Source organism: Protomyctophum parallelum (genome assembly GCF_964188405.1).
Source record: "Protomyctophum parallelum genome assembly, chromosome: 14".
NCBI classification, from domain to species: Eukaryota; Metazoa; Chordata; class Actinopteri; order Myctophiformes; family Myctophidae; genus Protomyctophum; species Protomyctophum parallelum.
The window spans coordinates 5883848-5904775 of record NC_139709.1 but is presented as its reverse complement, the minus strand read 5'-3'; the positions used below and the strand labels follow the sequence as shown (position 1 = coordinate 5904775).

The window sequence follows — 20928 nt, the reverse complement described above, 5'->3', positions numbered from 1 at the left end:
ACACAGAGAAGTCCTATCTGATTGACAGCCCCATACATCCACACAGAGAAGTCCTATCTGATTGACAGCCCATACATCCACACAGAGAAGTCCTATCTGATTGACAGCCCCATACATCCAAACAGAAAAGTCCTATCTGATTGACAGCCCCATACATCCAAACAGAAAAGTCCTATCTGATTGACAGCCCCATACATCCACACAGAGAAGTCCTGTCTGATTGACAGCCCATACATCCAAACAGAAAAGTCCTGTTTGATTGACAGCCCATACATCCACACAGAGAAGTCCTATCTGATTGACAGCCCCATACATCCAAACAGAAAAGTCCTATCTGATTGACAGCCCCATACATCCACACAGAAAAGTCCTGTTTGATTGACAGCCCCATACATCCACACAGAAAAGTCCTATCTGATTGACAGCCCCATATATCCACACAGAAAAGTCCTATCTGATTGACAGCCCCATACATCCAAACAGAAAAGTCCTATCTGATTGACAGCCCCATACATCCAAACAGAAAAGTCATATCTGATTGACAGCCCCATACATCCAAACAGAAAAGTCCTATCTAATTGACAGCCCCATACATCCAAACAGAAAAGTCCTATCTGATTGACAGCCCATACATCCACACAGAGAAGTCATATCTGATTGACAGCCCCATACATCCAAACAGAAAAGTCCTATCTGATTGACAGCCCCATACATCCACACAGAGAAGTCATATCTGATTGACAGCCCATACATCCAAACAGAGAAGTCATATCTGATTGACAGCCCCATACATCCAAACAGAAAAGTCCTATCTGATTGACAGCCCCATACATCCACACAGAGAAGTCATATCTGATTGACAGCCCCATACATCCAAACAGAGAAGTCATATCTGATTGACAGCCCCATACATCCACACAGAAAAGTCCTATCTGATTGACAGCCCCATACATCCAAACAGAAAAGTCCTATCTGATTGACAGCCCCATACATCCACACAGAAAAGTCCTATCTGATTGACAGCCCCATACATCCACACAGAGAAGTCCTATCTGATTGACAGCCCCATACATCCACACAGAGAAGTCCTGTTTGATTGACAGCCCCATACATCCACACAGAAAAGTCCTATCTGATTGACAGCCCCATACATCCACACAGAAAAGTCCTATCTGATTGACAGCCCCATACATCCAAACAGAAAAGTCCTATCTGATTGACAGCCCCATACATCCACACAGAAAAGTCCTGTTTGATTGACAGCCCCATACATCCACACAGAAAAGTCCTATCTGATTGACAGCCCCATACATCCACACAGAAAAGTCCTATCTGATTGACAGCCCCATACATCCACACAGAAAAGTCCTATCTGATTGACAGCCCCATATATCCACACAGAAAAGTCCTATCTGATTGACAGCCCCATACATCCAAACTGAAAAGTCCTATCTGATTGACAGCCCCATACATCCACACAGAGAAGTCATATCTGATTGACAGCCCCATACATCCAAACAGAAAAGTCATATCTAATTGACAGCCCCATACATCCAAACAGAAAAGTCCTATCTGATTGACAGCCCATACATCCACACAGAGAAGTCATATCTGATTGACAGCCCCATACATCCAAACAGAAAAGTCCTATCTGATTGACAGCCCCATACATCCACACAGAGAAGTCATATCTGATTGACAGCCCATACATCCAAACAGAGAAGTCATATCTGATTGACAGCCCCATACATCCAAACAGAAAAGTCCTATCTGATTGACAGCCCCATACATCCACACAGAGAAGTCATATCTGATTGACAGCCCCATACATCCAAACAGAGAAGTCATATCTGATTGACAGCCCCATACATCCACACAGAAAAGTCCTACCTGATTGACAGCCCCATACATCCAAACAGAAAAGTCCTATCTGATTGACAGCCCCATACATCCACACAGAAAAGTCCTATCTGATTGACAGCCCCATACATCCACACAGAAAAGTCCTATCTGATTGACAGCCCCATACATCCAAACAGAAAAGTCCTATCTGATTGACAGCCCCATACATCCACACAGAAAAGTCATATCTGATTGACAGCCCCATACATCCACACAGAGAAGTCATATCTGATTGACAGCCCATACATCCAAACAGAGAAGTCCTATTTGAGTGAGTTTGATGAGTTTGGAAGCGCCCTGTGTACCACCTGGTTCTAAATGTCACATAATGCAGGAGGCAGCAAAATGTTGTGTTATTGAAAAGAAGCACTTCCAAACTCTTAGAATGCAGGGCATTTCTTGACAGAAAGTAGCTCATAACGTTTCTATGGTGGATTTTTATGAAACAAAAACTTTGCAGAAAGAAAGAGGATAATTCAAGCTTTTCGTACAGCTGCAATGTTGGTGAGTTTAACATTGTTTAATGCAGTCAGACAGGACTTTTCTGTTTGGATGTATGGGGTGTCAAGGCCATATAGAAAGTAGTTTTTTGCCACTCAGTGGGTGCCACTCAATGGGTTACAAAATCGTGGGATAAAAATTATAATAAAAGAAAAAGAATTTAGAACGCACAACGATATATTCTGTATGCAAATAGCATAGATATAGAAGTCAGAACACACACATGGTCCGACTTAATTCCACAAAGAATCCTGCAGTGCAACTGGAATGTGCAAAATGTTTTCAGAATGTAGTGAAGTGGCGTGCGTGCGTGCGTGCGTGCGTCCGTCCGTGCGTGCGTGCGTGCGTGCGTGCGTGCGTGCGTGCGTGCGTGCGTGCGTCTGTCCATTCGTGCGTCTGTGCGTGCGAACACATGCACTGTAGGCTGTCTGCTAGCCAGTGCACAACTGGTTGGAACATAATATAGCCAGCTTTATTTTTAACTTCTTTTATATTCTGCGGTTGTTGTTGTCGTAGTTGTTGTTGTTAATGAATCACCCGCCGTTTAACCCATTTTGGCCTGACGTCGAAATTTGATAAATGTCTTTTTTAAGGTTTTCCTGAAAAACCTCATGTTTCTAAATCAGTGGTTCTCAATATTTCATGTCAAGGACCCAATAATTATATGTAATATAACCCCCAACCCCCATCTGAAAATATGTTGTTCCAGGGACCTCCCCCAGAAGCAAAGATTTGAGTTAAAAACTGAAACTCTGAAAGAATATTCAAAGATTTGAGGCACATTTTCACGATAAAAAAAAAAAATAGCAGACCCACAAGCTCGTAGCGCGCCACTCGGTGGCGCGCTACGAGCTTGTAGATCTGCTATTAACATAGGCCTAATGCTTACCAAAAGGGGTTCCCGCCCAGAATGGGTTAAGACAAACATGGTGAGACACAGTTCTTGCTCCCAGCGTGATTGTGTAGATCCCGAGCGGTTCTCCCCAACCCGTTTCCGGCCCACTTGAAAGTGTCCGCGGTCGGCCCACCCATCGTGGCCGCTGGCGGTCGCGGCCTCAAACATCTCGCCACTTCGACCACGTTGAAACGACTCGCGTCCGTGTTGTGGGCGATAATAAGTTTATAAGCTCTGACAAGCTAACAGCACGTTATGACAGTCAATCAATCAAATCAATCCGTTGTGTTTTATTGTGCTCATTGGATCAGCTATAAAACGCAAACACTGGTGGCTCGGAAGTTGAACACAATTATTCTGATATGTACTCTTACTTATTTGATCTCATAACTTACTTTTTCTTACCCATTCTGACCTGAGAACAGATTAAAAGAAATGTCTTCTGAATCCTGACAGTTTTGTGAAAAAGCCATGTTTCTGTGTCAGTCGTTCTTCGATTTTTCAAAAAATAGCAGACCTACAAGCTCGTAGCGCGCCACTCGGTGGCGCGCTATGAGCTTGTAGATCTGCTATTCAATTCAATAGGATAAAGAGGTATAGCCTATATATTATATATATATATATATATTTTACTGCTGGGGTTCTTCTTAATCAACCTCCGTGGTGATGTTTCAACACCAGATTTAACAACAATGGAATGGCGTCTGTTATCGACAGACCTGGAAGGATAATCATGTATTTATTCAACCCTCAAGCACACTGGACTGGAAGAGTGTTCGCACGCACGCACGCACGCACGCACGCACGCACGCACGCACGCACGCACGCACACACACAGGCACGCACGCACACACGCACACTCCAGTACGCTGCAGGCTACGCACACAGAACGGCCTTCTGAAGTGGCTGAAGAACAATCCAGACAAATTTCCATTTTATAAAAGCAGCAAACAGATTAATTGGTTTCCAAAATACTGCAGCCTAGAAATGACTCATGATCAATGATACGGGACACACGATGACAAACAGCTGCTATTATCTTAATCAGACCCGTGTGTGTCCAGTGGAAACCTCGTATGAATCTGATCTCAGGTCAGAATGGGTTAATGAGACAAGTGCTGTGGTATTTTACGTGTGTGTGTCTGTGTGCGTGTGTGTGTGTGTGTGTGTGTGTGTGTGTGTGCGTGCACAGGTTCCGGCTGTGGGCAGTAGACAACACAGGGCGGCGTTCTCGTCCCAGTGAGGTCACCATAAAGACGCCGTGTCCAGCTGTGGATGACGTGAAGGCTCAAGGTGAGGACACGCACACGCGTGCACACACACACACACACACACACACACACACACACACACGCACACACGCACACACGCGGAACCATCTGCACATTGACTCCACACTGACTGACTTCCTGCAGTCAGGACGAACTCGGCATGCTGTGAAAACAGGTTCCAGTTGGACATAGCGTTGTAGACGCCGATCCGTTCCAGTTGGACATAACGTTGTAGACGCCGATCCGTTCCAGTTGGACATAGCGTTGTAGTAGCCGATCCGTTCCCTGACAGACTGAGATAGATACCGTGAAGATGCAGGACCACCTGGTCCGTCTTCTCTGGAAACAGGTCTGCCTATGACGGCCTTTCTCGATTTGCAAGACTGAGTCTGTACCTAGTTAAGATGTGTCTTTGCTTTGGGTCGGTCACGGCGCTCAGGTATTCTGCCACAGTGCATTCTCTGTTTAGGGCCAGATGTGTACTCTCCTGTTTGTTGCTTCTTTCCAATGTGTCAGATAGTTCCAGGGCCAGCTGGCTGGGAACTCACTGTCTGTACACTGTCTACTGTGTTCTCATCAACACTGTCTGTGTTCTCCGTTCACACAGAGATAGCAGACAAGATCTACAACCTCTTCAACGGCTACACCAGCGGCAAGGAGCAGCAGACGGCCTACAACACGCTGATGGACCTGGGCGCTCCCACGCTGCACCGAGTTCTCTACCACTACAACCAGAGATACCAGAGCTTTGGGGAGTTCACCTGGAGGTGTGAGGACGAGCTGGGACCCAGGTAACTAAATATATATATCCTTTACTTAGAGCTGGGACCCAGGTAACACAATATATATGAGCTGGGACCCAGGTAACACAATATATATGAGCTGGGACCCAGGTAACACAATATATATGAGCTGGGCCCAGGTAACTAAATATATATATCCTTTACTTAGAGCTGGGACCCAGGTAACAATATATATGAGCTGGAACCCAGGTAACTAAATATATATATCCTTTACTTAGAGCTGGGACCCAGGTAACTAAATATATATCCTTTACTTAGAGCTGGGACCCAGGTAACAATATATATCCTTTACTTAGAGCTGGGACCCAGGTAACTAAATATATATCCTTTACTTAGAGCTGGGACCCAGGTAACTAAATATATATCCTTTACTTAGAGCTGGGACCCAGGTAACTAAATATATATCCTTTACTTAGAGCTGGGACCCAGGTAACTAAATATATATCCTTTACTTAGAGCTGGGACCCAGGTAACTAAATATATATCCTTTACTTAGAGCTGGGACCCAGGTAACTAAATATATATCCTTTACTTAGAGCTGGGACCCAGGTAACTAAATATATATCCTTTACTTAGAGCTGGGACCCAGGTAACTAAATATATATGTGTTTCACCTGCCAGTGCAGAGCCCCTCTCTAGCCCCTCTATACCCGCAGAGCGGCACAGGCCTGCAGCAGCGCAGGCGAGTCATCTAAGCCTTCATGTCTATGATTGGAACGTTTTGTGGAGTGCGAGTGGCGGAAGGCAGGGTGTGTAGTGTGTGTGTGTGATGGAAGGCAGGGTGTGTAGTGTGTGTGGTGTGTGTAGTGTGTGTGTGTAGTGTGTAGAGTGGCAGAAGGCAGGGTGTGTAGTGTGTGTGTGGTGTGTGTAGTGTGTAGTGTGTAGAGTGGCAGAAGGCAGGGTGTGTAGTGTGTAGTGTGTAGAGTGGCGGAAGGCAGGGTGTGTAGTGTGTAGTGTGCGAGTGGCGGAAGGCAGGGTGTGTAGTGTGTGTAGAGTGGCAGAAGGCAGGGTGTGTAGTGTGTGTGTGTAGTGTGTGTGTGTGTAGTGTGTAGAGTGGCAGAAGGCAGGGTGTATAGTGTGTAGTGTGTAGAGTGGCAGAAGGCAGGGTGTGTAGTGCATGTCTGTGATGGAAGAGGATCGTCACAGAGCATAACTCTCATGGTGGATCCTGTGTTGTGGTGGTGTCTCTGTAGACTGTGGGGGAACCGCACACATTCTGCCACAGGTTCAAACACTGCCAGCCATTTCTTTGGACTTTCCTCCGCATACTTAAATATAATAATAATAAAAGAAAAAAGAAAATGAAGAAAAAGACGTTTACCACACTACTGTTTTTATATAAACAAATAACAACAAGAACAAGGAGACTCAAAAGGGGGACAGCCCCCATCTCCTTAATGCTCCAATCAATCAGAAAAACTAAAAAGGCCGCTTTCAGAGTAATGTCTTGCAGTAGTGGAAAGTAACTAGTGCTTAAAGGACCACTTCACCACTTTTCAACCTATCTTCATATAATAGGTCCTCACTAATAATCATGAAAAAATTGCGCAATTTTCTTTCTACTCTGTCTGTGTCTCATAGGAGGGCTGTGGGCAGTTCAGAAACCATCCTCCAGTGACATCATCGATGGGGAATACAAGCTAATAGAAACTGCAGGCTTTCTAGTCCTGAAAAGTTGCGCAATGCGAAAATGGAAGCCATCGTTCTCACGATAATGAAAATCTAAACATTTTTGTAAAAATAATCTGCCTAATGATGATGTCACTGGAGGACGGTTTCTGAACTGCCCACAGCCCTCCTATGAGACACAGACTGAGTAGAAAAAGATCATGCCATTTTATCATGATTATTAGTGAGGACCTATTATATGAAGATAGGTTGAAAAGTGGACAGTAGACAGTTTTTGGTTTAGACTAGTCATTGGTTAGACCAGTCATTAGTCCTACAACTACAACCTATCTCAAACCCTCACCCTAATCCTAACCTCCCACGGGGCAGCACACCTAAAACTAACCTTAACCCATGTCTAACCAATGACTAGTCTAAACTAAGTATGCACACCTAAACCCTCACCCTAACCCTGACCTCCCACGGGGCAGCACACCTAAACCTAACCTTAAACCATATCTAACCAATGACTAGTCTAAACTATACTAAAAGTATGCACCCCGAAAAGTGGTGAAGTGGTCCTTTAAAAATAAAAGTAGTGGAGTGAGTGAAACAACATCACCCCGAGGGGTCTCTGTGCACTTCACAACAAGAATTCAACAAAGACCTATCGAAACACAAAAACACAGGTTTTTTAAGAAAACACAGTAAAACATGTTGGAATGTGCATAGCTATATAAATCATCATGAAAGGAAAGAGAAAAAGGAAAAAATTACAGCACAGTATATAAAAACCACAGGCAGGACAAAGTCAGAATCACATTATTTGTCAATTATGTATAATGAATATGAAATACCGTTCCCCTCCTCAGCCTCTTACAGTGCAACATGAAGCCATCGCCTTCTACAGCCCCAGCCCCCTCTCTCCGCCCCCCGACAGCATAATAAATAATAATAATAATAAACTATATTTATGACGTGCAGTTAATGTAAAAGTTACCAGCACAGCACATAATTATAGTCCCAGTGCCTAAATGTACTGTACACAGTAGGGAACAGACAGACTCCCATGGCCCCATGCGAGCACCATAGCAGTAGCACGATATAGCATCAGTGTTGCCAGGTCTCTGAAAACAAGCAACCGTAGCAGTATAGCAGGGGCAGCGGTGGCCGAACGGTTTGCGGAGCGGTCTTGATATCGGAAAGGTCGCTATAGTTCATATCCCCGGACCGGCACGTTAAAATTACCACCGCTGAAGTGCAAGGCATTGAACCCCTACCATGAAATGTTCTATATGAGCAGGGCCTGGCTGTAAACAAGTTCTTGAGCTTAGTCCAGTTATACCCTGGGTAAACATAGTAACTTTCTTTCTTTCTTAGCATCAGTGTTGCCAGGTCTCTGAAAACCAGCACCGTAGCAGTATAGCGTCAGTGTTGCCAGGTCTCTGAAAACTAGTGCCATATAGCAGTATATAGCATCAGTGTTGCCAGGTCTCTGAAAACAAGTGCCGTAGCAGTATAGCGTCAGTGTTGCCAGGTCTCTGAAAACAAGCGAAACAAGTGACTATATATATAGGCTATGTGCGTGACATCATCATCATCATAGCTGGAGGTTATGCGTGCACGCCTCTACGGAAGCACATAGAAAACGTCCCTGTTTGTCACCGATCGGCGGAATCTCTCACACAGGAAGCAGATCATACAGCTGTGCATGGGCGCGGGCGGCTTCAGTTCAGCCTACCAGGCAAACCAGGCATACTTAAAGGGAAACTTCACCCTTTTTGCAAAAGAATATATGAACCACCAAATAGGCAACATTTACAGTAAAAAAAAAGAAACCAAGCCCAAAGTTGCTTAATAATAAGGCAGACGTGGCAACACTGAGCGCAGCAGCACGTGTGTGCCTTTGCTTTGAGTTAGGGGGGGGGGGCACCTCCACGACATCCACGGGTCCGTTTAATGACCAGGAGGAGGAGGGGCCTGATGCCCCCCCCCCCCCCCCCAGAGCATAAGTACCCGTAATGTAAATTTGTACCTTGCTTTAATGCTTCATAAACAGAGCCATGTGTCCGATATATAAAACGTGGACCGCAGTCCTGCATGTGGCGGATCGGAGCGAGCGAGGGGCTTTCACTTTGCAGCAGGAGAAAGTGATTAGAGCGACCGGGACCTCCTGTAACCCGTGGTGGGAGGGGGGGGGGGGGGGGGGGGGAGTAAAGTAAAAGTATCAATACTATCTTCAGGGTATAGTACATAGAACCTCTCTCTCTCTCTCTCTCTCTCTCTCTCTCTCTCTCTCTCCTGCCCACCTCTAAATGAAAGGTTGTTTTTAATTGTGACCACGTTGGAAACAGTTGATGTAATTTAAAGGGGGGGGGGGGGGGTATAGGATGGAGGGGGGGGGGGGGGGTTGCTTCTGAAGTGTTCCATTAAAAGACACCTCTAGAAGGGGCGTCTAGAGGCAGCGATTCTCAACGAGTTTAATTTAAAGGACCCCCAGTTTGACCTGCATTCGTCTACGCTACGGACCCCCATTTTAATGGGGCATTTAATGGAATTTATATTGTAAAATCAATGTTGATTTAACTCTAGAGAGAGTGCACAAATTTGTACACTCTCAGAGTTACAGATCTATGGGTAAGGAAAGGAAAGGTACTATGTTTACCCAGGGTAACTGGACTAAGCTCAAGAACTTGTTTACAGCCAGGCCCTGCTCATAGAAACATTTCATGGTAGGGGTTCAATGCCTTGTCCAAGGGCACTTCAGCTGTGGTAATTTTAACGTGCCGGTCCGGGGATACGAACTAGCGACCTTCCGATATCAAGACCGTTCGGCCACCGCTGGTCCATTTGGTTCTTATAACTATCCATCATATATAGCCGGGGACCCCCTGGAACTTTACCTCAAGGACCCCTGGGGGTCCCCGGACCCCGCCTTGGGACTCACTGCTGTACACTACACCAGGGGTTGTCAACGATTTTTGCCTGGGGTCTCACGACCCCCGTCCCGCCCCGCCCCCACTCCCCACCACCAAATTACCTGCTACAATATCCTTAATAATAGAGAAAATACATCATAATTAAATAATAATCAAACCAGATATAATATATATATAATATAAGGAAAGTTTATGCATAAACTCTCGATTTCCATTTTCCAACGATTCATTTGCAAAAAAAATATTTTCTTTTTTTAAATAATTAGAACCCCTGCCATACGCTACGCTGCTGTGCTTCCAATCGGCTCCCTATACTTCCCTCTCATTATAGATTCAAAGATATACACTCTCAGAGTTAAATTAACATTGATGTTACAATAAATAAATTGGGGTCTCAGAGATAGAAATACCATTAAATAGGGGTCCTTCACAGGGGTCTCTAAACTGCCTCCCCCTGGCCAGCCGGGGCGCCTGATAGAGGGGGAAAGGAACTGGTTGGAATAACGTGTTCCTTCCACGCGCTACGTCCAACCAGGGAAACTCCCCCCTGTCAGGTGTAAAGGAGCGACTTGGACACTCAGGCATGAAGGAAGCATGAGTTCAAGTCCGTTGCTCTCCCCTTGTCCCCCATATATGTTACAAAATCGTGGGATAAAAATATATTAAAAAAGAAATGGGGGTCCGTCGACTAATGCAGGTCAAACTGGTGGGAATTTAAAAGGGTTGAGAATCACTGCTAGAGCCGTACAAATCTTCTCTTATGGGGGTCCCTGGCATATCTCTTCAAATCTGTGGAGCTAATCGGTGTCAATTTGGGGGTCCTTGACATGAAAAGGTTTGGGAGCCAAACTGACATAAAGCACGTTTCTCCATCTGAGCAGTTTCAGGGCAGGATGATTATAACGTTTAGGGACTGAGAGAAGAGAGAGAGGACATCGTCTCAGAGGAAGTGCATGTGAGGTGAAAGTCGAGGCTAATGTATTCACACATTTATTGCACGACTGTGTGTGTGTGTGTGTGTGTGTGTGTGTGTGTGTGTGTGTGTGTGTGTGTGTGTGTGTGTGTGCGCGCGCATGCGTGTGTGTGCGTGCGTGCGTCTTACGTTCTCCGTATATGACAGCATTGACATGTGTCTTAAGCACAGTATGAGCATACTTGTGCTTTATAGTTATACGCTCCACCGCTGGGCGATATCAAAGTATTTTTTTTTTTGCAAAGCGTGCGTTGAAAACAATGACCTCACGACGACCATGCTGTGTAGGCCTATGTCATCGCGTTGTCAGAGTGCCGCTGACAGCTTCTCTCTCTCTCTCTCTCTCTCTCTCTCTCTCTCTCTCTCTCGCCGTATCGTTGGCGTATCGCTGCCGATGATGATGACGTGACCAGTCCTGAAAAAACGCCCAGTCCTAAAAATATCCACGAGATATAATAATAATAATATTGTCAGCGAAAGCCTTTCCAACGTTTTGACTTGTTCAAAGGTTCAGATCTGGAGTCATATGTTGCCGTTGGCGCCGTTATCCCCATAACCCATTCTGACCTGAGATCAGATTCATACGAGGTTTCCACTGGACACACACTGGTCTGATTAACCCATTGTGACCTGAGATCAGATTAAAAAAATGTCAGTCGTTCTTCGATTTTTCAAAAATAGCAGACCTACAAGCTACGAGTGGTGCGCTATGAGCTTGTAGATCTGCTATTTTTAAATAGCTAAAGCATAACGTAATGCTAACACCAAAATGGGTTCACGTTCAGAATGTGATAAGCGCCGCTAAAGATCACAAAGCACGGAGATCATCCCACTTTATTGGCTTACCGTGAGAAGAAGAAAATACAAAAATATAAACTCTGACTGCTGAATTTACTGTACACCCCTTTACTTACACCCCTTTTTGGTGTTTTAAACATTATGTTATACTTTTAGCTATTGAGTGAAGGAATGCAGCATGTACTATGGTGAAAGAAATGCCAAGAGTTCATCCCTAGTTAGAGTTCATCCCTAGTTAGAGTTCATCCCTAGTTAGAGTTCATCCCTAGTTAGAGTTCATCCCTAGTTAGAGTTCATCCCTAGTTAGAGTTCATCCCTAGTTAGAGTTCATCCCTAATTAGAGTTCATCCCTAGTTAGAGTTCATCCCTAGTTAGAGTTCATCCCTAATTAGAGTTCATCCCTAGTTAGAGTTCATAACAAATCTCAAATCGAACAAATCTCAAATCGAACAAATCTCAAATCGAACGTCGAACGTGTGTGACAAATCGAACAAATTAAAATCGAACAAATCTCAAATCGAACAAAATCTCAAATCGAACAAATCTCAAATCGAACAAATCTCAAATCGAACAACTCGAATTGAACAAATCTCAAATCGAACAAAATCTCAAATCGAACAAATCTCAAATCGAACAAATCTCAAATCGAACAAATCTCACTGCGGTAACGTGTGTGACAAATCGAACAAATCGAACAAATTCAAATCGAACAAATCTCAAATCGAACATAGAATAGTAGTATTAAAAGGATAGAGACTGATCTGGCGCGAAGCGGAGTTGTTGATACCGAGTCCAACCTGTCTGGCAAAGTTGTTAAGCCTGTCAGTTTTAGCCTGCATGTTGTTGTGGTTTGGTTCATTAGTTGATAGGAGAACCAGATCGTCAGCAAAAATCAAGGTCTTAGAGTAATAGAGTAATTAGAGTCCATTGGATGGACTCTAATTACTCTATATAGGCCTGTCAGATGTGGTGTTGGTAGTGATCCAATCAATGGCGACAAAGGAAGAGAATAGGAGAAATTATGCACCCCTGTCCATCCATCCATCCATCCATCTTCAACCGCTTATCCGTAGTCGGGTCGCGGGGGCAACAGCTCCACCAGAGAGCTCCAGACTACCCTCTCCAGAGCAACATTAGTGATGCCCTCCTCCTGGGCGATTCCGAGGCGTTCCAAGGCCAGCGAGTCGATGTATTTCCTCCAACTGCGCCTTGGTCTGCCCCCCGGGGTCTCCTCCCAGTGGGACGTGGTCCTTGGTCTGCCCCCCGGGGTCTCCTCCCAGTGGGCCGTGATCCTTGGTCTGCCCCCCGGGGTCTCCTCCCAGTGGGACGTGATCCTTGGTCTGCCCCGGGGTCTCCTCCCAGTGGGACGTGATCCTTGGTCTGCCCCGGGGTCTCCTCCCAGTGGGACGTGATCCTTGGTCTGCCCCGGGGTCTCCTCCCAGTGGGACGTGGTCCTTGGTCTGCCCCGAGGTCTCCTCCCAGTGGGACATGATCCTTGGTCTGCCCCGGGGTCTCCTCTCAGTGGGACGTGCGTCGAGGACCTCCCTAGGGAGGCGCCCGAGAGGCATCCTAACCAGATGCCCGAACCACCTCAGCTGGCTCCTTTCCAGGTCGAAGGAGCAGCGGTTCTACTCCGAGTCTCTCTCGTGTGACTGAACTTCTCACCCTATCTCTGAGGGAGATGCCAGCCACCCGTCGGGAGAAAACTCATTTCGGGCCACCCCTGTCTCACTCCAGATTGCACAGGAAACCACACAGAGAGGCTGTTTGTTTCCCATGACGGACACTACACTCAATATGACAATATTGCATCCGTGGTCTGGAGAAGGGCAGTCGTTTAGATTTCTTCAGATGTGTAAATGGGCAGGGGCTTGAAGCCCCCTTTGATGTCTAATGTGTGCACGTCCCTGGCGCTGGGGGGGGGGGGGGGGGGGGGTATCGTAATCGCGTTGACGAGACCTGTTGCCACCCGTCGGTCGGCGGGACATTTTTCATGCAACATCGCGTGATGTTTTAGCTCAAAACATAAACGCAATAAAAAGGCTCTCTCTGTCTCTCTCCTCCAAAGCCTGACACTTTTCTCCAGCTTAGGGCCCGGGCCTTGTCATCGCCAGGGGACTGCCCATTATTCCATTTTGGACGGGAACACCCTTTTGGTGTTAGCATTATGTTATGCTTTTTTAAGCTATTGAAAAATAGCAGATCTACAAGCTCATAGCGCGCCACCGAGTGGCGCGCTTACGAGCTTGTAGGTCTGCTATTTTAGAAAAAATCGAAGAGCCACTGACATAATAGAAACATAGCTTTTTCAGAAAACTATCAGGATGTAGAAAAGACATTTTTAGAATCTGATCTCAGGTCAGAATAGGTTATTGCAGGCATGCTGCTTGGCTGTTGACTCAGAAATGTTAGATGTTTTTGGCACCGAGGAGGAAGCAGCAAAGAATAAAAAAAACAAAAATCTATCCTTATTCGCTGCTTGGGTCCAGACCATGTCTGTCCTTGTTTGGACTCTTTGCCCTCTAGTGAACCGACACGTGTTCTAATATTATTTTCTTTCAATTTCCTTTTTCTTTTTCTTTTTTTGTTGCTTTTCTTTACAAGAGAGACTCTCTAATCAGTCGATCGCCTGCGATGATAAATATTGTTGTGGTTGGAATGTCATGTCAGGAAATCAAAGTCATAATCACTCCAGACTGTTTTGCTTTGCTTCGGGTTTTCTTGTTGGGTTTTTTTTTTTTGAAAGAAGGATAAAAATACATGCTTCTAAACGCACGAACACGCACGCACGCACTATGTTTCCTTTTTATTTAAAGGGGGATTGGCCTTTCCTCCAGCTCTAGTGATTTATTGGTTTTTGTCATATTGGATAGAAGTCAGACAGGATGAAGTGAAAAAGGGGGGAAAAAATGGAAAATACGCGTATAAAAATTGTGCAGTAAATCGTATATGTAAAATGCTGCTACAGTAGAGTTATTAAAGTACTTGGTCCTTAACGAGCAAAGGTTAAAATCATTCATCTTATTGCTGTTTTAGCCCCAGAGAGATTTGTAGTTCCGTTTTGGAGGACAGGTTGTGGGTTCCCTTCCCGGAGAGAGAGAGATGGACCTCGAGGTTAGCAGTTCAAATTAATATAACGACCCATTAACCCATTCTGTACGGGAACCCCTTTTGGTGTTTAAGCATTATGTTATAATTTAGCTATTGAAAAATAGCAGATCTACAAGCTCATAGCGCGCCACCGAGTGGCGCGCTACGAGCTTGTAGGTCTGCTATTTTTTTTTTATCGTGAAAATGTGCCTTTTTTTGAGAACCACTGATACTGATACATCAGGCCTAAATGCGTTAAGACCCGATGGAAGCTTTTCGTGCCAAGGAACTCAAGTGAGCTTGTAATACAGAACCACTGTTCTAATCTAAACCATTGTTCTGGAAAGAAAAACCTACACAGTACAGGATCCATAGAACTTTGTATAGTTGCCGACCGGCATTGTGCACCAAGCTGCAAAAACAAAGCCAATCTACAAGCTGTCAGATTTAACCTTTAACCTTATAGCCTTAATAATCAAAACAAATAGTTAAATCTAATCTATAATCTAAGGAGCAAAATCATGTACTTGGTGTACTGAACACGTTGAGAGTTTGTAGATATGCTCAGCTTTAAGGCTGGGGTTAAAAAAACAGCAATTAAAAAATACAGTAGGCCTACATAGATTTAGGCCTATAATATGTAGGTCACGTGCCTGTGTACGTGCGTGAGTGTGTGCGTGTACATGCGAGCAGGCGTGAGTGTGTGCGTGCGTGTGTGCACTATACCGTGCACACTATACACCCTGGCTGCACACTACCCTGCAGGCACAGTCGGGACCTGGACCAATCAGTGACGTCTCCATTGGGGCCAGATGGACCAATCAGTGACGTCTCTATCGGGGCCAGATGGACCAATCAGTGACGTCTCTATCGGGGCCAGGTCAAGTCAAACCAAGACTATATACTCAGATCTGGCCCCAGAATATCACCTGATAAATTCTGCCCACCAAAGACATCTGTCTTCAGTGCTAATTTATCTTGGTTTGTCCCTGGATGAATCCGAGAGACACCGAGGGAGGCCAGATCAACTTGAAGTCATATATCTCAACTATAGTCAGATCTGGGCCCAGAATAAAGCTGTATCATTTCAGCTGGTGAAGACGAACTGGGAATGACGTAAAGATCTGGCCTAGTCAGTTTCATCGTTCTTTATGTCTTCTTTATGAAGATATAGGGCACCCCAGCACCGCTGTGTCTTTGGTGTTTTGGGTGGAATTTGGTATGTTTCAGCAGTAGCGGAGGATTTTTTTTTTTTTTTTTTATATATATTTTTTATCCCACGATTTTGTAACCCATTTTTCACCCCTGTGTCAATCATCTAATGTGATCCTGGGCTCTACACACCCTCCACCAACCTTGGGGAGAGCAACGGACTTAACTCATGCTTCCTTCATGATTGAGTGTCCAAGTTGCTCCTTTTACACCTGACAGGGGGGAGTTTCCCTGGTTGGACGTAGCGCGTGGAAGGAACACGTTATTCCAACCAGTTCCTTTCCAGGAGGAGGAAATATTTTCTAATTATTTGTTTGGCCCAATTTTTGATTTATATGATTTGTCTGTCAGGAGCCGAGTTGGCTTTATTTGTCCGAGGCTTAAAGCTTCAAACATTTGTGTTTGATAGCTGTGTTATGCCCATCAAACACAAATGCTTGGTCCAAACAATGGAACTCCCGTTGGAATGAAATGAATGCATTATGGCGGCCATTAAACACAGTCAAGAAACAGAACATGAGTTTTATGGGGGCCTATATGTGTGACTGCAGCCTCAAGAGAACGGTGGCATAACTTTAACGTTGTTAAGGATGGAGTGCCACGATTTTTTAGGTAGGTAGTTTTACTGAGGTTAAGGTTAGGGTTAGGTTTAGGTGTAGGCTGTCAATCACAGCGACTGGCCAGTCACAGCGCACCATTTACTCAAACCCGAGGCATAAACCATATATTAGCAGTTAATACATCATTGCACATAAAAACGACGCCAGGGTGTCTAATGAAGTACTGTCACCTCATAGACACATACAGTAGACTCCAGGGTGTCTAATGAAGTACTGTCACCTCATAGACACATACAGTAGACTCCAGGGTGTCTAATGAAGTACTGTCACCTCATAGACACATACAGTAGACTCCAGGGTGTCTAATGAAGTACTGTCACCTCATAGACACATACAGTAGACTCCAGGGTGTCTAATGAAGTACTGTCACCTCATAGACACATACAGTAGACTCCAGGGTGTCTAATGAAGTACTGTCACCTCATAGACACATACAGTAGACTGCAGGGTGTCTAATGAAGTACTGTCACCTCATAGACACATACAGTAGACTCCAGGGTGTCTAATGAAGTACTGTCACCTCATAGACACATACAGTAGACTCCAGGGTGTCTAATGAAGTACTGTCACCTCATAGACACATACAGTAGACTCCAGGGTGTCTAATTAAGTACTGTCACCTCATAGACACATACAGTAGACTCCAGGGTGTCTAATGAAGTACTGCCACCTCATAGACACATACAGTAGACTCCAGGGTGTCTAATGAAGTACTGTCACCTCATAGACACATACAGTAGACTCCAGGGTGTCTAATGAAGTACTGTCACCTCATAGACACATACAGTAGACTCCAGGGTGTCTAATGAAGTACTGTCACCTCATAGACACATGAACTCCAGGGTGTCTAATGAAGTACTGTCACCTCATAGACACATGAACTCCAGGGTGTCTAATGAAGTACTGTCACCTCATAGACACATGAACTCCAGGGTGTCTAATGAAGTACTGTCACCTCATAGACACATGAACTCCAGGGTGTCTAATGAAGTACTGTCACCTCATAGACACATGAAAAACTGGAATTATACAAAACCTCCATCTTTAACCTTCTTTCTCCTTCTTTGCTTTTTCTTTTTCTTTTTTTTCTTTTTTGCTTTTTTTTGCCTTTTTTCCTTTTTTTTGCCTTTTTTTGCTTTCCATGCTACAGGAAGGCCGGCCTCATCCTCTCCCAGCTGGACGAGCTGTCCAGCTGGTGCCGGGCCCTCCTCCAGGAGCCTAAGATCGGCCTGCGCCGCATGTCCCTGAGGTTCCTGTCCTGCCGCTACACGGACACCAAGGCCTTCGGACTGAACTGGGTGGACCTGGGCCAGGACATACGCAAGACCTGCGACGAGCAGGCGCTGCCCGTCATGTACAACGACTACGGAGAGCCCAAGGAGCTCTGAAAAGGGAACCGTCGGACCGCTCGTCCTGATCCCTCTGGAGGGGACCGTCCTGCATAGCAGTGGCGGGCGGCCATTTTCTGGTTCCATCATTCCAGACCCCATACTTTTTTTTTTCTTTCCTTTCCCCCATAGAGATTTCCAAAAAGATATTGATGAATTATTTTAAGATTAGAAGCCATTCTGGATGCTGGTGATTCATGACCATAAAACGTTTGATTATGTGGTGGGTAAAAAGTGACTGAATAGTATTATTATATATTCACATCCTGGATGGCTTGATTCTACCGCCTAACTTAACCCATTCTGACCTGAGATCAGATTCATACGAGGTTTCCACTGGACACACACTGGTCTGATGAACCCATTCTGACCTGAGTCGCTCTTCGATTTAAAAAAAATAGCAGACCTACAAGCTCGTAGCGCGCCACTCGGTGGCGCGCTACGAGCTTGTAGATCTGCTATTTTTCAATAGCTAAAGCATAACATGATGCTAACACCAAAATGGGTTCCCGTTCAGAATGGGTTAATTGATTTAAATATTTTTGGGAAATCTCTATATGAGATTCCACAATGCCAACTTTGGAACTTTGAATTTTGTTTAAATTACAGGGGAAACGGCGTAGGGGGGAACGTTACATTATAGTTCAAATCTCACAGAGCTCCAAAGAGCTTGTCAAAAACGTCAGCACTCGTCCACAAAGGTTTGCTAAGCTGAAGCCCATGTCCTTGTGTTGTGTGCACATGTATGTATAGACTTGTGTTATCCCATTAAAACACAATCGGTGCCGGAAGTTCTTCAAAATAAGAGGTGCCAGAGTAAAAGCGACCATCTCTGGTCCGCTTTTACTCTGAAAGCCACGACCCGGAAACAATCCACTAAAACAAAGTTTACTTTACATCGCTATAGCTTACATTGCGATTGTTTTAATTTATACGATGTATGATCCAAAAAGCGTTCATATTTAGCGGGAGAGAGACGGATGAGGAGCAGAAATGAAGCGCCGGTATATCGATCCGTTCATAACCACGGAGAGCGCCCTGGAGTAAGAGAGACGAGGCATTCTTTCCGCCGCGCTAACAGCTAAGTCAACGGTAAGCTAATTTAAGTGCAGAGCACGGCATACGGCAGCCGAAAGGCCAACTGACAAAAAAAAAAGAGGAAAAAATTCAGAATTTTCTTATCTCGCCCCGGTATCATTGAGGATGCGCGAGGACGTCTGAGGACGTCCTGTGTACGCGTCGATTGGGACCCCTAGGACGTGTGGAGACGTCCTATGTACGGAATGGGTTAAGACGTGATCGAGGCCGATTCTGCCAAATGCCTTCTGAATCCTCGGTTTCTCTTTCAAGATTTTTCAAAAAATGCTAAAAAGAAAATAGCACATGTACAAGCTCTCAGCGCGGCATGAAAGGGGCTACGCTGTGAGATTGTAGATCTGCTATTTTGTGAATAGCCGACGCTAAAGTCTAAAATGACAATCCCAGTCTGGATTAAGCATTCAATCTTTTGGTTGATTAGTCGCAAGAAAATTTAAACATTATTATTATTATAAATTAGCTCACGGTAAGAAATGACGTGATTACAAATGTAACCGAAACTAAAAACGATATGAAATATAATCCCTGCACGCATAAACACACACACACACACACACACACACACACAACCCCTGTACATAGTCCTATGATAAACATTGAGTTATGTAACATTTTGAATGTAGTATTATTGTATGTATGCATTTATAATGAAGCTATTGTACAATGCTTTAACGCTGAACGCACGGTGTCAGAGAGAGGTTTTATAAATACTGCCCTTTACAGATTTCATGTAAAGTCCTCGTTATAGACGTTGCCAAAATGTACATGTCAGTATTTTGCAAAGTATAATACGAATTATTCTTATATGTTTTGTCGCCCTCTGTCGGGGGCGGAAACCTCTTATCTCCAAAATCTCTACGTGTTTTTGATTTGTTTCCGTGAATTAACCCATTCTGACCTGAGATCAGATTCATACAAGGTTTCCGCCGGACACACACTGGTCTGATGAACCCATTCTGACCTGAGATCAGATTCTAAAAATGTCAGTCGTTCTTCGATTTTTTCCAAAAATAGCAGACCTACAAGCTCGTATCGCGCCACTCGGTGGCGCGATATGAGCTTGTAGATCTGCTATTTTTAAATAGCTAAAGCATAACATGATGCCAACACCAAAATGGGTGCCCGGTCAGAATGAATTAACCCATTGAGGACAGATTCTACAAAACGTCTTCTAAATCGGGACAGAATTCTGAAAAAAGGAAAAGGAAAACTGTTTGGTTCTCATAGTTTTTCAAAATAAATACATGTAATTGGCCCCCGAAGCAAAGATTTGAGTTAAGAAATGTTCACTGTGAAAGAATATTATATATTCAATGAATTGCGCCATATTTTCACGATAAAAAAATAATCTCATCTATAAGCTCATATAGCGCAGCACTCAGTGCGTTAAAGTGTGTTAAAGTATAACGAAAAGTAAAGGACATGTCAGGTTTCCACCCGACAGAACATTTACATTTGTCTTGAAAAAAATATATATATATCAAAGGACCTCTACACTAATTTTCAACAATTTCTTCATAATTCTAGTTTGTCCTCATTAATTAATGCTTATTGTAAGATGTTACCATTTCTGTCTACTCATTCTGGCCACTTTTTTTCCACCAAAATAACTTTGGTTCTAGAACCGGTTCCATTCTAGCGATATCATCCACTCCCGAACGGATCATGAATCCGAAATGGAATTTTGCCCAGGCTAAGATTATTGTAATATAACCTTGGTGCTGTCACGGAACCCGTGTGGCCATTTTCTTTTTGTTCTAGTTGCAAACCAACTTTTATATATATAGGGTTTATATATATAGGGTTCTGAACCATGAGCAAAAACTCCCC

The 20928-nt window shown here is 44.5% G+C and overlaps 1 protein-coding gene across 1 annotated transcript in view; it reads left to right on the top strand.

Moving 5' to 3' along the window:
• The window catches only part of LOC310870683 (astrotactin-1-like), a gene marked incomplete at both ends in the record, with an annotated part of 79012 nt that extends 61012 nt beyond the window's left edge, over nt 1-18000 (top strand). The window contains 3 exons of the mRNA XM_083781952.1: nt 4491-4591; nt 5177-5360; nt 17763-18000. Of these exons, the coding sequence (XP_083638078.1) occupies nt 4491-4591; nt 5177-5360; nt 17763-18000 (523 nt within the window). The remainder of the gene's footprint in view (nt 1-4490; nt 4592-5176; nt 5361-17762) is intronic.
• Nucleotides 18001-20928: the final 2928 nt, after the last annotated feature.